The following is a 17,003-nucleotide window of genomic DNA, read 5'->3' on the forward strand; positions in this document are numbered from 1 at the left end:
TTGTGATCCACTATGCAAATCTTCCCTTCCCCTCCCACTGACTTTCCTGGACGGGGTGTCAACCGACACATCATTTACAGCACAGGGAGTATCTGGTTAGACTTGTTTTGAAAGTTGTCTTCAGAAACAACACACCCTTTAGTTTCACCCCTTTTCTTGGCACAAGCTTAAAAATGACATATCCAAAATAAAATCACTATTCTTGAAACCTTTTGACTGCAGGCATAATCCTGGTCTCTTCTGAAAGGTATCCCTTTGGGGTTTGTTGTCCAAGAGAATTACTCCAGTATTACAAAAACAAAGTCACAGAAGCTCAAACACAATGAAAGTAGAAGCTTTTTTTTCTCACTGAAAAGATTTTCTGTGTTTGACAGGATACAGACTATTGTAGCTGTTGCTGGTGAACCTAGAAACACAATGGGGCAAAGTCACAACACTGGACAAATTCCCTTTCAAATTCCAGGACAATATCACCAAAATTTGCATTCTGCATAGTTTTTTTTCTAAGCACTTTTCCAAAAAGGACATTTGAAGGAAGCATACAATTTTTTTAATGATCTGAATAGTATTTGCTAGAATATGGAAGAAGGAAATAAATCAGTGAAACAACAATTAACATTGTTCAGTTGTCGAGTGATCTGACCGGTTTTAAACAAGTTGCCCGACAAATATGTAGAATGACCACTTTGTCAAACCAGGAACAATGTAATAACAATGCAAAAGCTCAGGGTATTTTAAAAAAACAACTTTAAAACGTACTTTTCTATATTCATGTAAGGATAATTTAATCTGCTGCCAAGGAATTGGAGGACTGAAATACTGGGGCATTCACAGAGATGTATTGGGGACATCTGTGCTGACTGGCATTTATTATTATTATTATTATTGTGTTATTTATTATTACATAGTATAACATCTAATATTAATACCATCATAATAATGATACTTTGGAGGAACACACTTTAAACACTTTAAACAGACCCACATTACATTTAGAGACTCTGTAGTACTCAAAATCAGAACACAGACATATGATGGGAATTTTTGCCGATGGGAAACCCAACATTTGGAACGTACTGTAAATGCGATTGCAGTCACTGGCATTGTAATCAACATTTTGTCTTGTCAGCACTATTGCAAATAAGCAATAAGTGTTTACCGTGATTAAACTGAAATCACTTTTAGTGAGATTCAGATTGTTTGCTTCCAGTATAAATCCCGGATATTTCTGTGTGAAGAATAACTTCCTGATCTTTGTCTGAAATTCCCAATTTTCACCTTTGCCCTCAGGGTCTGTCTGGCCCGTTAACCCTGCATTTCTCCAGGGGAGGACTGTCTCCTGCTTAGTCTAATCAACTGTACATCACTCTGGATAAAAGCGACTGCCAAATGCCATTAATGTAATATAATTAATGTAATTCATCAACATGAGGACCAGAGTTGTTGAAAAAACAGTCAGAGACAGGCCAAACAAGAGGCTTACTGAAAGAAAAAGTCTGATAAAGGTGAGAAGTCTAAATTTAGGAGGGATTAAAAAAGTACCTATTAGGTCCTGATCTTACAGTGATAGCCACTGTAAGACCATAACCATGAATCATCAATTTACATCAATTTACATCAGGTACAAAAACATCCTTTACAAAAGGCCTGATGTGGATACAGGTTTTTGACTAATACCAGCACTCAAACACCTATTTCTATACTTAACAAGATCTTGATTGAAGACCATGATTATTTATTTCATAGAATCAGATGTCGTTGTACCTGGCTAAGACAAAAGCATGCACCCACATCAGGCCTTTTGTAAAGAATGTTTTTGAAACGCAAGTGAAAAAGTGCCAAGATGTCCTCCAAAGCAAGACGTAGTGAAGAGAAAAAGCATTTTGCAATACCTGGAGGATGTCCAACTAGCTGTGTGGTGTAAGGCTGCTGGTCCAGCCTGCTTTAGCTGATTTCTTCACTGCAGGCTCCATCTGCTGGGGCGATCATAATAGTGTCACACATGCATGCTCATGTCAAGTGTCATAGCCCCCCCCCCCCCCCCCCCCCAGTTCTACTGTAAATGGTTTCTGTTGTACTTTCTGGAGACATCTGAGCATATCCAAGTGTTTGTAATTAGCTCCCATTTTACGGAGGGATTGAGTATTCAAACTGACCACTTAGTCATCCAGACAAATAAGCATGATGGAGGATGAATTGTATACATCAAGGTGAAATAATAATAATAAAAATAATAATATTGTTGTTGTTGTTATTGTTATAATTATGACTATTATGATGATGATTATTATTATGATGATTTATTTTGTTGTTGTTGTTGTTGTTGTTGTTGTTGTTATTATTATTATTATTATTATTATTATTATTATTCATTTCACATAAATACAATTCATCCACAATAGAGTACTTATCTGGCTGAATGTGGTCGGTTTGAGCATAACATAATTGTCATAATCTCCTTTATGTTCCAGGTATAAATATGTTTTTTAATGTAGGCCTATGTTGGAATGTATTTTATGCTTTATGTTTACTAAATGTACATATGTACTGTGCATGTATCTCAATCAAACCTCTCTGGAAGAATATTCATATGATAACCAAGCTATAGTTATACAAAAGATAACATAATAGGTATTACATCAGCCTGATGACATGGCCTATTTAATTTTCAGGATGAAATAAATGCTTTTCTAAAGACATGGTGAACAGTGACACTGTCTGCATGCACAGTAGGCCTGCTGCCTATGCAAAGCATACAGTGGCTGCATGTTTGACTGTGGTTCTGCCTTGACCTGTGAATATTTACCCTGAATATTTATTATTTTAAGAATTGGTGTGTCGCACCATACACGTTCAGCAACCATAGTAACAGCAATCATCACTGCTATGGTTCATTAACGCAGTGTGCATCGCATTTCTCCTCCTGAACACAGCCCACTTCTCCGCACTGTCTGAGCAGCACCATGCTGAGAGGTGCCATTGCAGCTGATAAATTAATTAAGTGCTGATAGATCAATTACCATAATAATTGTTTAACTTTATGCTTTCTGTGAGACCATACCTTCTGCTGCATCTGGTGGTCACAGACAAACAAACAAAACCTATTTATACTGCTTGTGACACACACACACACACACACACACACACACACACACACAAAATGGTTTTGGGCTCACTGATTAGTTACTACAGATATATAATGGACTGTGATGCATCCTCTTGCATAAAAACTGACTTGCTAAAACTGACCAATGCACAGTATTAATCTGGGGAGACCAGTGTCAAATTAGACCACTCCAGGATTTGTCACTGTACAATACCGTATTTGTTTCACATACAATATGCCATATCACTTAAATGCAGCTTAAATTCAGCTGGATTAAAAAAGGATTTAACACTCTCTCAGACAGTTCCTTTATCAGTAGCTATTGGTCAAGTCACACCAGGTCATGCAACATCAAAAGATAAGTCCTGTCATATATTGAAATCTGAAAGGCTTCATGATCTGAATCTGGTATTCATATTCAGAATTGATTACTTTAAATCATTTCTCTACGCCTTAATCTCAAATGAAATTGTATGATGGGTGCAGGACAATTAGAAATGTTTAAGAAACTAATGAACGATAAGTGTAATATTAGTAGCATTTTTTAAAGTACCACATGGTGGCGACATTGAGTTGTGTTTGTGCTTTGTTGTGCTTTGTTGTGTTTGTGCTTCAGCTGTTGATATTTTAGCTTATTGAAAACTGCAGGGCTGTGAGTTGTTTTGAGTTAGTATACTACAAGTACTGTAGACTGATTTAAGTAATACAGCAAGCTCACCTTTGTGCTGTAGCGAGCACCGTTAGTATGTGTTATTTCCCCCGTCAGAGGCACTGATGGGCCTGATTTACTGAGAAAATCTAATAACGAAACCAATGATTGGTGCAACACAAATAACATGACCAATCATTGGCCATGATATTAGTTTTGCATGTGCTCAAAGGTTTTGCACACGCTAGACATGGGAATTACATTTTGTCCCCTTAATCTCAAGATTAACCCACCCCAGAAGGAACATTCAATGAAACGAAAATAATATTTTTCAAAATATTTTCACTGCAACTTTGCCATCAAAGTCATGCCAGACATAAAAAGTCACAAATATTAAAACATTTCTTCCTGCTATGTCTCAGAAGGATAAGAACACCCCCAGTGTGCTCTTTAGACAGATAAGGAGCTGGTGTTTACAAGCAAATCCTGCTAACAAGCACATTTTAGCATATTTCAAACCCAGCCTTATTTTATTTAAAGAGAAAAATTGGTTCTGCACCTGCAGAACTATATTTGTAAGTTGAGAGTGAGCTTCGTTTTTACCAGTTGAATTAGGACTTTCCACCGATGAATAAGAAATTTTGTGCACTTGATTTCAAATATGTCCGGCACGTGTGCACTGTATGGTCCATGATGCACGAAGAGAACCGCGTATCTCTGTTCTGTGTAAACGGTATGTGTTAAAGCCACAAAAACATGGTTAAAATCGTATGAGCGCAGACTTTCATTTCCCTCGATCCAAACAAATATGCTGAGCCTCAACTTTCTGGAAAATTAATTCATTAATAAATAAATAAGGAAGTGCTTTCAAAGCTCTGGAATTGCTATGTGTATGCATCGTGATCCAGACTCTGGCCCAGTCCTTTTCATCAAGCAGATTCAATAATGAGGACAAATTATCTGTCTTAAGACACCAGGTTCCTCCATTTCATGCCACAGTTTTCAGATTAACATGATCACAAGTTAAGCGCATGGCAGATTTTCAAGTCACAGATACTGTAGGACCAACCACAATGGAAAGCAAAAGAAAAAAGGCACTACTTTCTGTACTCTCAAATTCTAAATGCCATAACCAGCCAGCCTTGCGCACAAAAGCAGGTCCAACGCTTACAGAAAGTGCCCACTAAAAATAACTTGTTTAATCATTGTTTTAACATGTTGGCATCTTCATCCACATTACATTGTCATATTTAGTTCTTGAAATGATGACACTGTTCAATTATATTCCACCGAACAGTTGCCATTGCAATTTCATCCAATATAACACTCCACTTTTGGCATAGTACACTGAGTAAAATTTTAATTTTGATTACAGTATACTTGCAGTGGCCTTTGTCTCCTCCAAAGGTTGACTCAGTGTACCATGCCAAAAGTGTATTAATAGATATTTATGGCAATCATTGAATATTCTCATTTGTACTATAACATCGTAGACATATATAAATAGACAGTTTAGGGGTCATTACATATTCCTCGCTAACAGACCAAATGTGAAACAAATCAACAGCAAACTCCAAGATGTGGATAGAAGTCAGTGATACATAAATGTGTTTCAGATTTTTTGAAAGACTATACTTTATACTGCCATACACAGTACATCGATTTTTTAAATAGTTGACATAATCTGTGTTTACTATTCTGTTAATTCCCTAGCGTTTGCCTTTTATTACACTCGATGCTTTCTGTAGTCTGTTTTCTGTTCATTCATTGTCATTCATTCGTTTCACCTGTTTTCACTTCCTGATTGTCGTACACACCTCATTCTTCTTTCCCCTTGTTATCTGTCTTATATGTACCTGTCTGTTTTGTATGTTCGGTGCCAGATTGTAATGTGCTCCCGCCATTCTCTCCAACGTTTGTCCTGTCTGATCTTCTCGTGTTCTGACCTGTTTTGTTTTTGACCATCACCTTTTGGATTCTCCCTCTCTTCTTGTTTGACCCGCTGTTATTGGATTGTTTTTAGATTTCGTTTCTGTTTGTCTGCCTGTTTGGATTCCCTTACCTTCTGTCTGTGACCACGACTACATTTAAGATTTCCTTTGTTGTATCGGTCTGCCTGGCTACCGAACCCCTGCGTGGATTACTGTTTACGAACAGTCTAGTCTTCAATATAGCTGTTTGCCTGCAATCGACCTTTGGCTGTTTTACCTGCCCGGAAATTCATCAAGACATTGATTGGAACAATTGGGTTCATTGTTCTGAAGCCTAACAATAGTTGCTAAATATGTGTTTAAATATATATTGTTGGCTCGTTCCATTTTTAATATTGTTGTTACTATGTCAAATTGCGACTTACTTGCTTGCTTAATCCCTTACTTACAAACCTAACCTGAAAAGAGTTTCAATGCTTACAGTATCTCCTGCAAATAATGATTCAATTTCTTTCAGTTCAGAGAGCTAGTGAATTGACTGACTGAGACGACTTGAAATTATGTTACTGGGTCGGGGCTGTGAGTTAACCTTCTCTAGTGTAGGTTTAAGAAGCTGGATGCATTGTAATAGTAATCAGCCTACCAAGAATACAGTGTGGTCATACCCTTCTGGAGGGTCTCCTGATCAAGCACCCTAAAGATTTTCGGAAGTGAAGACAAAAATAACTTTCCTGGTTTGTAATTGCCTTACACATACATGCACTAGTGTACCCCTCAGAATTTGTATAGGAATGCCACATGGATGGGATGGACGGAGTTTATCTGTTTACGGTACACAGAACCCTTCAGACATCAAGTATTACAATGCTGTGCTTCAGACCACAGTCACCTCCACACTACCCAGACCATCAGGGAGCAGGGACAGCACAGGAAGCTGACCTGTGGCACCATCCACTGGCAGAAACTCACAAAGAGACTATTCTTCATCAGTGAAGAGTAGTTCTCTTCAAACAGCCCTTGCAATGCCTCAGATGTGTTAAATGGTAGGCATATATATATATATATATATATATATATATATATATATATATATATATATATATATATATTTACCCTCTGACTGCCAGATGACTGCTCTTACCTCCTGAGCCAATGTCACATGGTTAGGTAACCAGTCCACTAGACCCAGCCCTCAGTGTGTTGTGATAACAGACCCATAAGCATGTGTAAGGCATTAATGTCAAAACAGCCTCAAGTGGCAAACATATGCATTATATAGTATATTGGAAAATATAACTATAGAAAACAAAAACAGAATTATTATTTTTAACATTGAGAAATAAATAGCACAAAACATGTTAAATGTTATTTGTATAGCGCTTTTTACAGAAGACTCTCACAAAGACACTTTACAGTGTAACAGAAGGACCAAAAGGAAAAGGGCAAACCCCATGCCAGAGCACTCCCCATTGGTGAGAAAATCTCCCTGAGGAACCCAGCGAAAGAGTAAAAAAATCACAATAAAAAGTCTACTTTCAAAAAAACTGATACTCTAGAGAAATGAGTTTGAGATTGTTGGGCCAAAAAATAAAAACTAAAAGCATCCTGTTTCCCTTGTCCAGAACCAGATGAACTTATCGATGACAGTCTTGTCTTGTTAGCGTAATCTATTAACTGATTACAGTTATTGCCAATTCCAACAATGGCAATACAATTTATTCATTAATTCATTATCCTAACCCGCTTATCCTGCACAGGGTTGCATGGTGGCTGGAGCCTATCCCAGCATACATTGGGCGAGAGGCAAGAATACACCCTGGACAGGTCGCCAGTCCATCACAGGGCACACACACCATTCACTCACGCACTCATACCTATGGGCAATTTAGACTCTCCAATCAGCCTAACCTGCATGTCGTTGGACTGTGGGAGGAAACCGGAGTACCCGGAGGAAACCCACGCAAACACAGGGAGAACATGCAAACTCCGCACAGAGAGGCCCCGGCCAACGGGGATTCAAACCCAGGACCGCCGTGAGGCGGCAGTGCTACCCACTGCACCATCCGTGCCGCCTCAGCAATACAATTAATTCATATATTTATATACAGTATCTTACAGTCAGGCGTGTAGCACAAAATTCTGGGTCCTGTGCAAATCCAGTTGCTGTGGTCCCCTTCCCAAAAGCAAACAGCTGAGTCCAGGCCTTTTGAGCCCTTGGTAGCCAGTACCACTGAGCGACATTAGCCCAGGAGGTAAGAGCGGTGTGATTCCCTGCCCTGGGTGTGTCAAAGGGTCTTTGAGCAAGACACTTAACCCCCAATTGCTGTTTGGTGCCTTGCATGGCTGCCTATTGCCATTGGTGTGTGGATGAATCACTTTGGATAAAAGCACTATATAAATGCAGTCCATTCACCATATTCCCCCACAATGATGCCCATCATGTCACATTCGGAAATTTGTTCTTTACTGTCTGTAAGTTGCCATATCTAATGTGTGTGTGCTACGTACCATGCAAACACATAGTTGCAATCTCCTGCAATGTCTTCTTCCTACTGGTTCCGCAATGCTGGAACAACCTACCCGCCCCAGTCAAGACTGCAGCGTCCCTTCCTAGTGACCAGCGTAACCTGAAGTCCCATCGCTTCGATAATAATCCCCCTCTCCACACCCAACTCTTTAGCAAATACCTATACCCTCTCTCCACACCCATCTCTTTAGCAAATACCTATACCCCCTCTCCACACCCATCTCTTTAGCAAATACCTATACCCCCTCTCTTCACCCATCTCTTTGGCAAATACCTATACCCCCTCTCCACACCCATCTCTTTAGCAAATACATATACCCCCTCTCTTCACCCATCTCTTTATCAAATACCTATACCCCCTCTCCACACCCATCTCTTTAGCAAATACCTATACCCCCTCTCTTCACCCATCTCTTTGGCAAATACCTATACCCCCTCTCCACACCCATCTCTTTAGCAAATACATATACCCCCTCTCTTCACCCATCTCTTTAGCAAATACATATACCCCCTCTCCACACCCATCTCTTTAGCAAATACCTATACCCCCTCTCCACACCCATCTCTTTAGCAAATACCTATACCCCCTCTTCACCCATCTCTTTAGCAAATACCTATACCCCCTCTCCACACCCATCTCTTTAGCAAATACCTATACCCCCTCTCTTCACCCATCTCTTTAGCAAATACCAATACCCCCTCTCTTCACCCATCTCTTTAGCAAATACCTATACCCCCTCTCTTCACCCATCTCTTTAGCAAATACCTATACCCCCTCTCTTCACCCATCTCTTTAGCAAATACCTATACCCCCTCTCTTCACCCATCTCTTTAGCAAATACCTATACCCCCTCTCTTCACCCATCTCTTTAGCAAATACCTATACCCCCTCTCCACACCCATCTCTTTAGCAAATACCTATACCCCCTCTCTTCACCCATCTCTTTAGCAAATACCTATACCCCCTCTCCACACTGATTCCCCACTTGGCCCAATAGTTAGTTCTTTTGAATTAGGAACTATATGTAATTGAGCTAATGTGAACATTGCCTTCCCTAATGTCAGATTTCCCCAGAATGGAATCAGAATCAATATTTCTTTCTTTTTTTTCTCTGTGGATTCTTAACAATAAAGAGTGGACATTTGGAAATAAAATTGAAGCAATATTTTATGCAGCACTTCATGAACAAAAAACAGCTTTGTGCCTAAATGGCCATAAAACATGAGCACAATGTGTGTCCTCAGATGAGAACTAGAGGCATAAATGTAACAAATCCTTCAGCCTGTATTAAATATAATAAAGCATAAACAAAGAGATAAATACAAAAATTGGCAACACATGAACCCATCTGACACTGAACAGCCTAATCGAATTGCATCTAGGAGTAGGCAGCTCTCCAAGGCAGGCGTCAGGGTAATGTGCCGGTCAGAGCCCATCCTGTGGTGTTTACTGCCCTCTCTCTGGGGCAACCATCTGGAGCGACTTTTAAAAATAGCCCTAAAAGTGGCATTGATATTAGCAAAGCAAGCATGGAGGATGGCAAAATGCATGCCCCTGGCTAGCAGTCCTGTCTAGCAGACTGTCCAGGCAGGCCTTAACAGCATTTAACCTCTAGGGAAGGACAAACTTGACCACATTGGCAAGATGTCCAGGGGATTTCACACAAGGGCAAATTTTGTGTTTTCCTACTGCTTAGCAAATGCAATGCATTAGTGAACAAGCCCAATTCAAGGAAAATATACATCAATGGGTACATTTACATTAGTTTTAGGCATCCAGCAGATGCTCTTATTCATAGCAATGTACAAAACTACAAACATAAAGAGTCAATGCGAAGTCATCAGTAAAAAAAAAAAACAATAGTGGTAATCTGTACATAATCCTATGAAATAACAATAAGTGCCTGAGAAAGTGACAACGGACAGTAGTTGGTATGCACAGTGAAATGGTGTGTGTTTGGGTTTGTGCCTTACATCTGTGCCTCTTAACCCCAGAGTCTTGCCCTTCCTGCACTTATAGCTCGAGACAAAGCCAGTGAAGATCTGTCGGGTTCATGGTAAAATGTATTGCCAGTCATTTCACATAGCCCAGCAGCATTAAAACGTGTTTTGTTTTTTTTTCGACATTGGGGAAAATGTGTATGCACTTAAATTAATGTGTATCATGTTACTGACAAATAGCCAATTGCAACTATTTTGTAGTGTGTTCCTCCCTTTATAGAAACCATTAACTTAACTAAGAACAGATATGATATAGACCATAACGTAGCAATTTAAATATTGTTTTAAGAATCGAGATGTTTATGTCCTTTGCGATTATAAATAATTGTCACGTGACGGGTCAAAGGTTGCGATGCGTAATTTTTTTTTTTAAATTTTTATATTTTTGTCTTATTTGCATGAATTCGATAAATTATATTCGAACGAAGCATAAATATCATGCTAACTCTCAAAATAGAACAGCCTCATATATCATATAGCATATGTATAAAAAAACATAAGGAATTATGTCAATTCGCTACGCAGTTTCAACTTTCAGGCAAATGTAGTCCGGCGCCACCTAACTAGGTCTCTCGTGTCGTCATTATGCATATTGCGCGGACTTGGCCACTTAATATCCCGATACATTTTGTTTTCGCGATGATGACAACTATATCGGCCGGAACATTTAAGACGTTGCTTTCATATCTGCCACAAAACACATTCGATCGTTTTAGGATTTTGATAGTTTTATAGAAAGTACAAGTTTTGTTTACGTCTTGCTTGTTCGAGCTACGCGGTATTTTCTTTGCAGTTCCTGATTTGTGAGCGCCCTCCCTGACGCTGTCACCACCCCCGCCACGCCCCTCAATTTGCCGGCAAAAAAAGATACCAGATATGTATCATGAATCTTCCTCGTTGTTTGAAATTATGTAGTACATGACAGTGACATTTGCATTTATACTGCGTTATCGATAATATGCCACTGTTTTGGAGGCGATAGGTATGTGTACAGAGATATTAAATTCGGATTTGCTGCCAGGTTTTTAAATGACCCGCTTTGACTGCGCCCTGTCCTATGACTGCATAGATAACGCAGTTTATAAGCTGAGGCGAAACGTACCCGCGCGAGCTCAGAACAAGCAAGCGTCAGTCAAGCAACACGTCCAATTATTGTGGTACCGACAAAGGTCCAGTCCATTGAAAATGTTCACATAGTGATCGGTTTTCTTTTGGACTGAAGCAGTGGCTGCACGCAACTCTTCTTTACAAGGAGCATCTTTTTAGGTAAGTTGTGAATCATGGATAGCTAGCGAACTCGGTAGGTTGCTAGCAAGACGACTAGTTTATATTTTTGTTAATTTTTTAGCAGCAGTTAGTTGTGAGTATGCATTTTGATTGTGAGGGCATTTGATTCCGATTTACGCTCGTTATTGTGCATTGCGAAGAAAGCACGTTTGCAACAGGAAGGCTTTCACAAAGCCCAGAGGCAGACGCCAAGCTTTCGGCGCGGGGAAATGGAAGTGGGACATGGTGTTTAAGTATAATAAAAATGGCCAATAATCATTAAGTAACTCTGAAGTTGGACTAATGGCATGTTGAAAAGTCATATTTTTACATTTGGGAGATCGGATGGTCTGTGACAAACTGTAACTTAGATTAAATTGTAGATTTCTCGTAAGTGTAGAAAATGGCCGAGCTAGCTACTGTAGCTAGTTTGCTAACTAACTGTTCGCTATGTGGGGGTTGGGAATGTGCGTTATTACAATTTGTGTCCCCCCCACCCCCTCAAAATGGTATGTATTTTTATTTTAGGGAGACCGTACCTTCAAAGGATATTCGCCAAGATATAATGCCAAGGAAAATGTAGGTCACATTTAATTTTGCCAAGATGTGTGTGGATAAACTCCATTTGCGCAAAAGTTGAAGTTTTCTGACCAAATTGGTAGTTTCGCTAAGTCGCTACAAATGTATGAAGGCGTATTCGTCAATGAGATCAATGCATTTTCTTTCAGTGTAAAGGCTGAATTGAAGGCTGCCCCAGTCAATGAAGTATCCAAAGAGAGTACGACCCGTTCTCGGAAAAGAAAGGCAGATGTTGCTGTTGTAAGTCAAACTACCCATGAGTCTCAGCGATGGTCCTCCACTTCTGAACTGAAATGAAGTGCCTACACATTAAAATGTCTTGTTTTGTTTTTTTTATCCACAGTATTTGCAAGATCCAGATGAAGTTACTGAAATGACAAAAAAGAAGCAGTGTCTTACTCAGGTATGTAATGCCATGTAGCCAATTTGTGTGTGTGTGTGTGTGTGTGTGTGTGTGTGTGTGTGTGTGTGTGTGTGTGTGTGTGTGTGTGTGTGTGTGTGTGTGAATTTGGCCTCTAATCCCTTATACGCACTAAATCGTTAATCTATTTTAGTATATTAATCTACCGTTTATTTTCTGATTTCACCGGCTGGCTTCATACGTTGGAGTCAATGTTCATGTGTAATTTGCAAAATCCCTCACTACTCCCTTTACTTATATTGACACAGTCTGTCAAATGTATTCAGAGGCAGAATGTCATGTAATTGCTGTACATGTGCATTTTCCTCCAAGCTTCACGGCTTTGCACACAACCATTTTAGTCAACCTTTTCTTCCCACTCGGAGGATTGTTTAGTGCTCTGTAACCCATTCTGTCGCAGATATCGGCCTGTGTTTGTCTTGTCAGTGCTCTGATCCTCTCTCGGTCTGCTTTCTGTTGTGCCCAGGCCTGCTGGAGTCAAGCCACAGGTTGCACAAGTCCGTGCAGGCGAATCCCCACGCCTGAAGTGGAGGAACCAGACACCCTGAGCGACCTAGCCTTCTCGCAGTACACCTTCAGAAACCTCTGTGCCACTCCTGTTAGGTCTTCCCCTCTGCCAGTCCTCTGGTGAGTCATTTAGTAGGCATCACATTTGACTTCAAGCATGAAGGCAATTTCTAGCCTGGCTTTAAATGAAGGGCATGCTGAACAGAATGGTGTATATTAATGACAGTGGGTGTTTTCCCATAATATCAGGAGGCCATACCCTGTGTGTCATCTGTCATTCTAATGTACACTTCCATGGCCTTTGGTGAGCCATTGGCTCCTCCAAAAGGACTGATTTGGTATTATTTTTGATTTGTGCTGTAGCTGGGCAAACAAAGAGGATGTGTGGAATAACCTACTCCAGAAAGACCAGGCATACTCAAGAGATGTGCACTTCATGGAGAGACACCCACAGCTGCAGCCGAAAATGCGAGTTATACTCCTGGATTGGCTAATGGAGGTTGGTGGGGTTTCTGTAAATTGTTTTTATTATTCAATGGCACACACATACTCAATCAGGGCTGATTTAATTGGCTAATGGTGGGTCACTGCTGAACCAGCAAGTCTTTCTACATTGTATACTATTTATTTATTTATTTTGCGCCATTGGTTGGCTGTGACCTGCCATTATCAGTGTTCATGCCAGTCCCATGCTGATCATTGGTTCATAAGTCTTGCAAGTTGTGTTCAGCTTTTAATTTAATCTAATCTATGTAATTTTACATTTCAATATTAGTCTTTCTGCAGTGATATATTCAGCTTACATTTAGCAATGGTGTGAAATGACTACTTGTATTTGTTTGTTACATTTGCTATTGATTTCAGGCAAACTGAAGTGACTTTAGGCCTAATAATTGTTTTAATGTTAAGAAAACGATGTAGGTTTTTTTGCTTAAGGGCTTCGTATCTGTGGCAGCTGAGACATCACACATACCCTTTCTCCGCAGGTCTGTGAGGTCTACAAGCTCCACAGAGAGACTTTTTACTTGGCCCAGGACTTATTTGACCGGTACATGGCAACGCAGACGAATGTGGTCAAAGCACGATTGCAGCTCATTGGCATTTCAGCTTTATTTATCGCTGCGAAACTGGAGGTAAGGAAAGGCCACAGTTCCTATTCTGTTTGTTATTGATGCACAGCTCTGAACATGAGCTGGTATGCAAGATGATGATGATTTCTGGTTGCTGTATTTTCAGGAAATATATCCTCCAAAGGTGCACCAGTTTGCCTATGTTACAGATGGAGCCTGCATAGAAGATGAGATCCTTAGCATGGAGTTGATCATAATGAAGGTATGCTTCCACAGCGACCATCTTGGAAAACCTTTTCTAGAAACATCCACACCTGTTTTCTCACTATGCAATCAGGCATTTGTACAAACGCATTTTTGCTGACATTCCTATGTTTTGGTTGTGCTTCTCTTGCAGGAGCTGAAGTGGAGCCTTAGCCCCTTGACATCCATATCCTGGCTAAACATTTATATGCAGGTAGCATATCTGAAGAACTCTGCAGAGGTGCTGATTCCTCAGTATCCCCAAGCTACGTTTGTGCAGATAGCAGAGGTACGGTTTGAAGAGTTTCTCCTCCATTAATTTCCTCCCCTTGCTCCCTTTGTACAAGACATCACTGAAAGACCAAAAGTGTATAACCATTTCTTAACAAACAGTCCTTGCATTCCCAAACTGAGTCTTTGCTGCTGTGATGGAGTATATGTGGCTGTTGAGAGTTCTAATTGCCAGTGTTCCTCCTACACCAGCTCCTGGATGTGTGTGTGCTGGATGTAAAGTGTTTGGAGTTCTCCTACAGCATGCTGGCAGCCTCTGCCTTATTCCACTTCTCCTCTCTGGAGCTGGTGGAAAAGGTCTCAGGTAGAGTACAGATTTTTGCTGTCATTATGCAAATTGGTTTTGGTTTTCAAAGGTTTTGCTCTAAAGAGCTCGAGTGAAAGTTAATTAAGCTAACTATAGAACAGATTCCAAATGCGTTCTCGCAAGCCCTAAAAGAAATGTAACACTATAAATATAACCTAAAAATGGCAACTTGAATTATTACAAACTGTGGGACTCCTGTGGGGTAGAGAAAGAAAGAGAACCATGATGCAGTCTGAAATGTTGGGCTGCACAGGCAGACTGATGAAACTGTAAGGACCCATTCATTTTTCCTCCGCAGGCTTGCAGTGGTCTGATATGGAGCGCTGCGTTAAGTGGATGGTGCCATTCGCAATGTCCATTCGGGAGGTGGGCAGCTCAGGGCTAAAGACATTTAAGGGAATTCCTGCGGACGACCTGCACAACATCCAGACCCACGCTCCCTACCTGGACTGGCTGGTAAGAATTCACTATGTTATGCCCTTCTTGAACGGACCGCATACTTTGACTAAGTAGGGTTCTAAAATCCATGTCTCTTCTGCATACCTTGTGTATTCCATGCATAATAAATTAAAGCACTGTATAAGTAATGGTGTGTTATGAGGAATACCAAGTTCTAGTGACTCTTCCTGTTGTGAAGCTGCCCTTGAGCATAGTGCCACTGTTGATGAAAGTAGAGTAAATTGACCACTTCGAATACTTTCAAGGCCAATTGCATTTATTCTGCATATTCTTTGCTCAAATTAAATTGCCATTTGCAAGCATTCTGTATAGCAGGAGTGCCTGGAGGGCCAATTTGCGTGCGGGTTTTCATTCCAACCAATCACCTTTGTCTTGGTTTTCTGACAATTCTATAAACTATGCTGGTTCACTCCAGTAAAATCTTGAGGATACGCTAGCATTCTCCAATTGTAGCTGGTGCTCATACAAATATCAGATCTAGCTAATTCAGTCATTAAGAGCTGAAGTTGGCACAAAGTCCTGAAATGGATCTGCCCTTCTGAACCCCTGCTGTATAGTCCAGTCTACCATTCTAATTTGCCCCCATTTATGTTTTTTCAGGAGAAGGCCTACTCCTACCAGCTGGTAGATGTGGAGAGGAGTCAGAGGTCCCCCATGCCTTCATGTGTACTCACCCCACCTCCCAGCAGTGAGAAGCCAGAGCTGCTGCCATCTTGAGGACCTTTCTGGGCCAATCGGGTATCTGGCAGGAGGGTGAATTACAGCATTGCACGCTAACTATCTTCGGATGCTAAAGGCGGGCACAAAACTTTGGTCTTTCATGATTTATTGAGTCGTTGTGTGGAGTCCATCAGCTATTTTTTATTTGGTTTTATTTTTTTAATTCCTTTTTTAATGGGTCTGCCAAGTTGGGCCACCTGCCAAATATCCAGAGTTGTCATCGGAACTCTGAATGCTGCTAAAAATGGTGGGACTTGGAGGAATGGATCCTGAACACGTATTCTGGGCCCACACTGCCATTCGGGATTTGAGAAATACTATTTTCGGCCGGGACATTAGGCCATCTTGTCATTGGACCACAGGAATAACCAGCTTCAGAAGCGGACGTATACATGTTTATGTTGGACCTCTTATTGGTCTACTCAGAGTATAGGTTTACCAAATTGAAATTATTTGTATTTTATTTTTTACATTTTTAAATGCTGCTACTTTTCTGTACCATTTGGAAATAAATTCACTGTCTCAGACAGCTTATCTTTTATGCCTTGTGTGTGACTGTCATTCTGGGAATTTCTTTCTTTTGTGCCCACAAAAGTAGTGTAGTGGGCCCACCATGTAGAAATAGTTTGGATTTAGATTTTTATTTTGAAGGAAACACTACATTGTTGGTCATGTCTGATGGTTTGCTACCCTGAAAACAATTATTTGTCAGTCTAGTCCCATTTGGTCTGATCATTTCTTTGCGTTTCAGGAAAAGTCTGTGCTGTTTGTGCTGCAGAATTGTACTTTTGATGTAGAATAATGTGCACAATATTTACACAATTTATTACTTGTCCAATACATTTGCTAGTGTGCCACTTCTCCACCATTGGAGCCACCATTCAGTGACCAGAAAAGTGTTGCTTGCCAAAGGTGATCAGATCAGT

General features: G+C 40.3%; 1 protein-coding gene across 1 annotated transcript; it reads left to right on the plus strand.

Annotated features, from left to right (window-relative positions):
* The first annotated feature begins 11,208 nt into the window (after positions 1–11,208).
* Positions 11,209–16,618, plus strand: ccne1 (cyclin E1). The gene is made up of 12 exons (XM_061222255.1): positions 11,209–11,480; positions 12,009–12,059; positions 12,209–12,299; positions 12,403–12,462; positions 12,947–13,107; positions 13,351–13,486; positions 13,974–14,120; positions 14,224–14,319; positions 14,455–14,589; positions 14,784–14,895; positions 15,197–15,354; positions 15,958–16,618. Exons 2-12 carry the CDS (start codon positions 12,046–12,048, stop codon positions 16,072–16,074), a joined length of 1,227 nt encoding a protein of 408 aa, XP_061078239.1. The 5' UTR covers positions 11,209–11,480; positions 12,009–12,045; the 3' UTR covers positions 16,075–16,618.
* Positions 16,619–17,003: the final 385 nt, after the last annotated feature.

This window comes from Conger conger, chromosome 15, assembly GCF_963514075.1.
Source record: "Conger conger chromosome 15, fConCon1.1, whole genome shotgun sequence".
In the NCBI taxonomy this organism is placed as follows: Eukaryota; Metazoa; Chordata; class Actinopteri; order Anguilliformes; family Congridae; genus Conger; species Conger conger.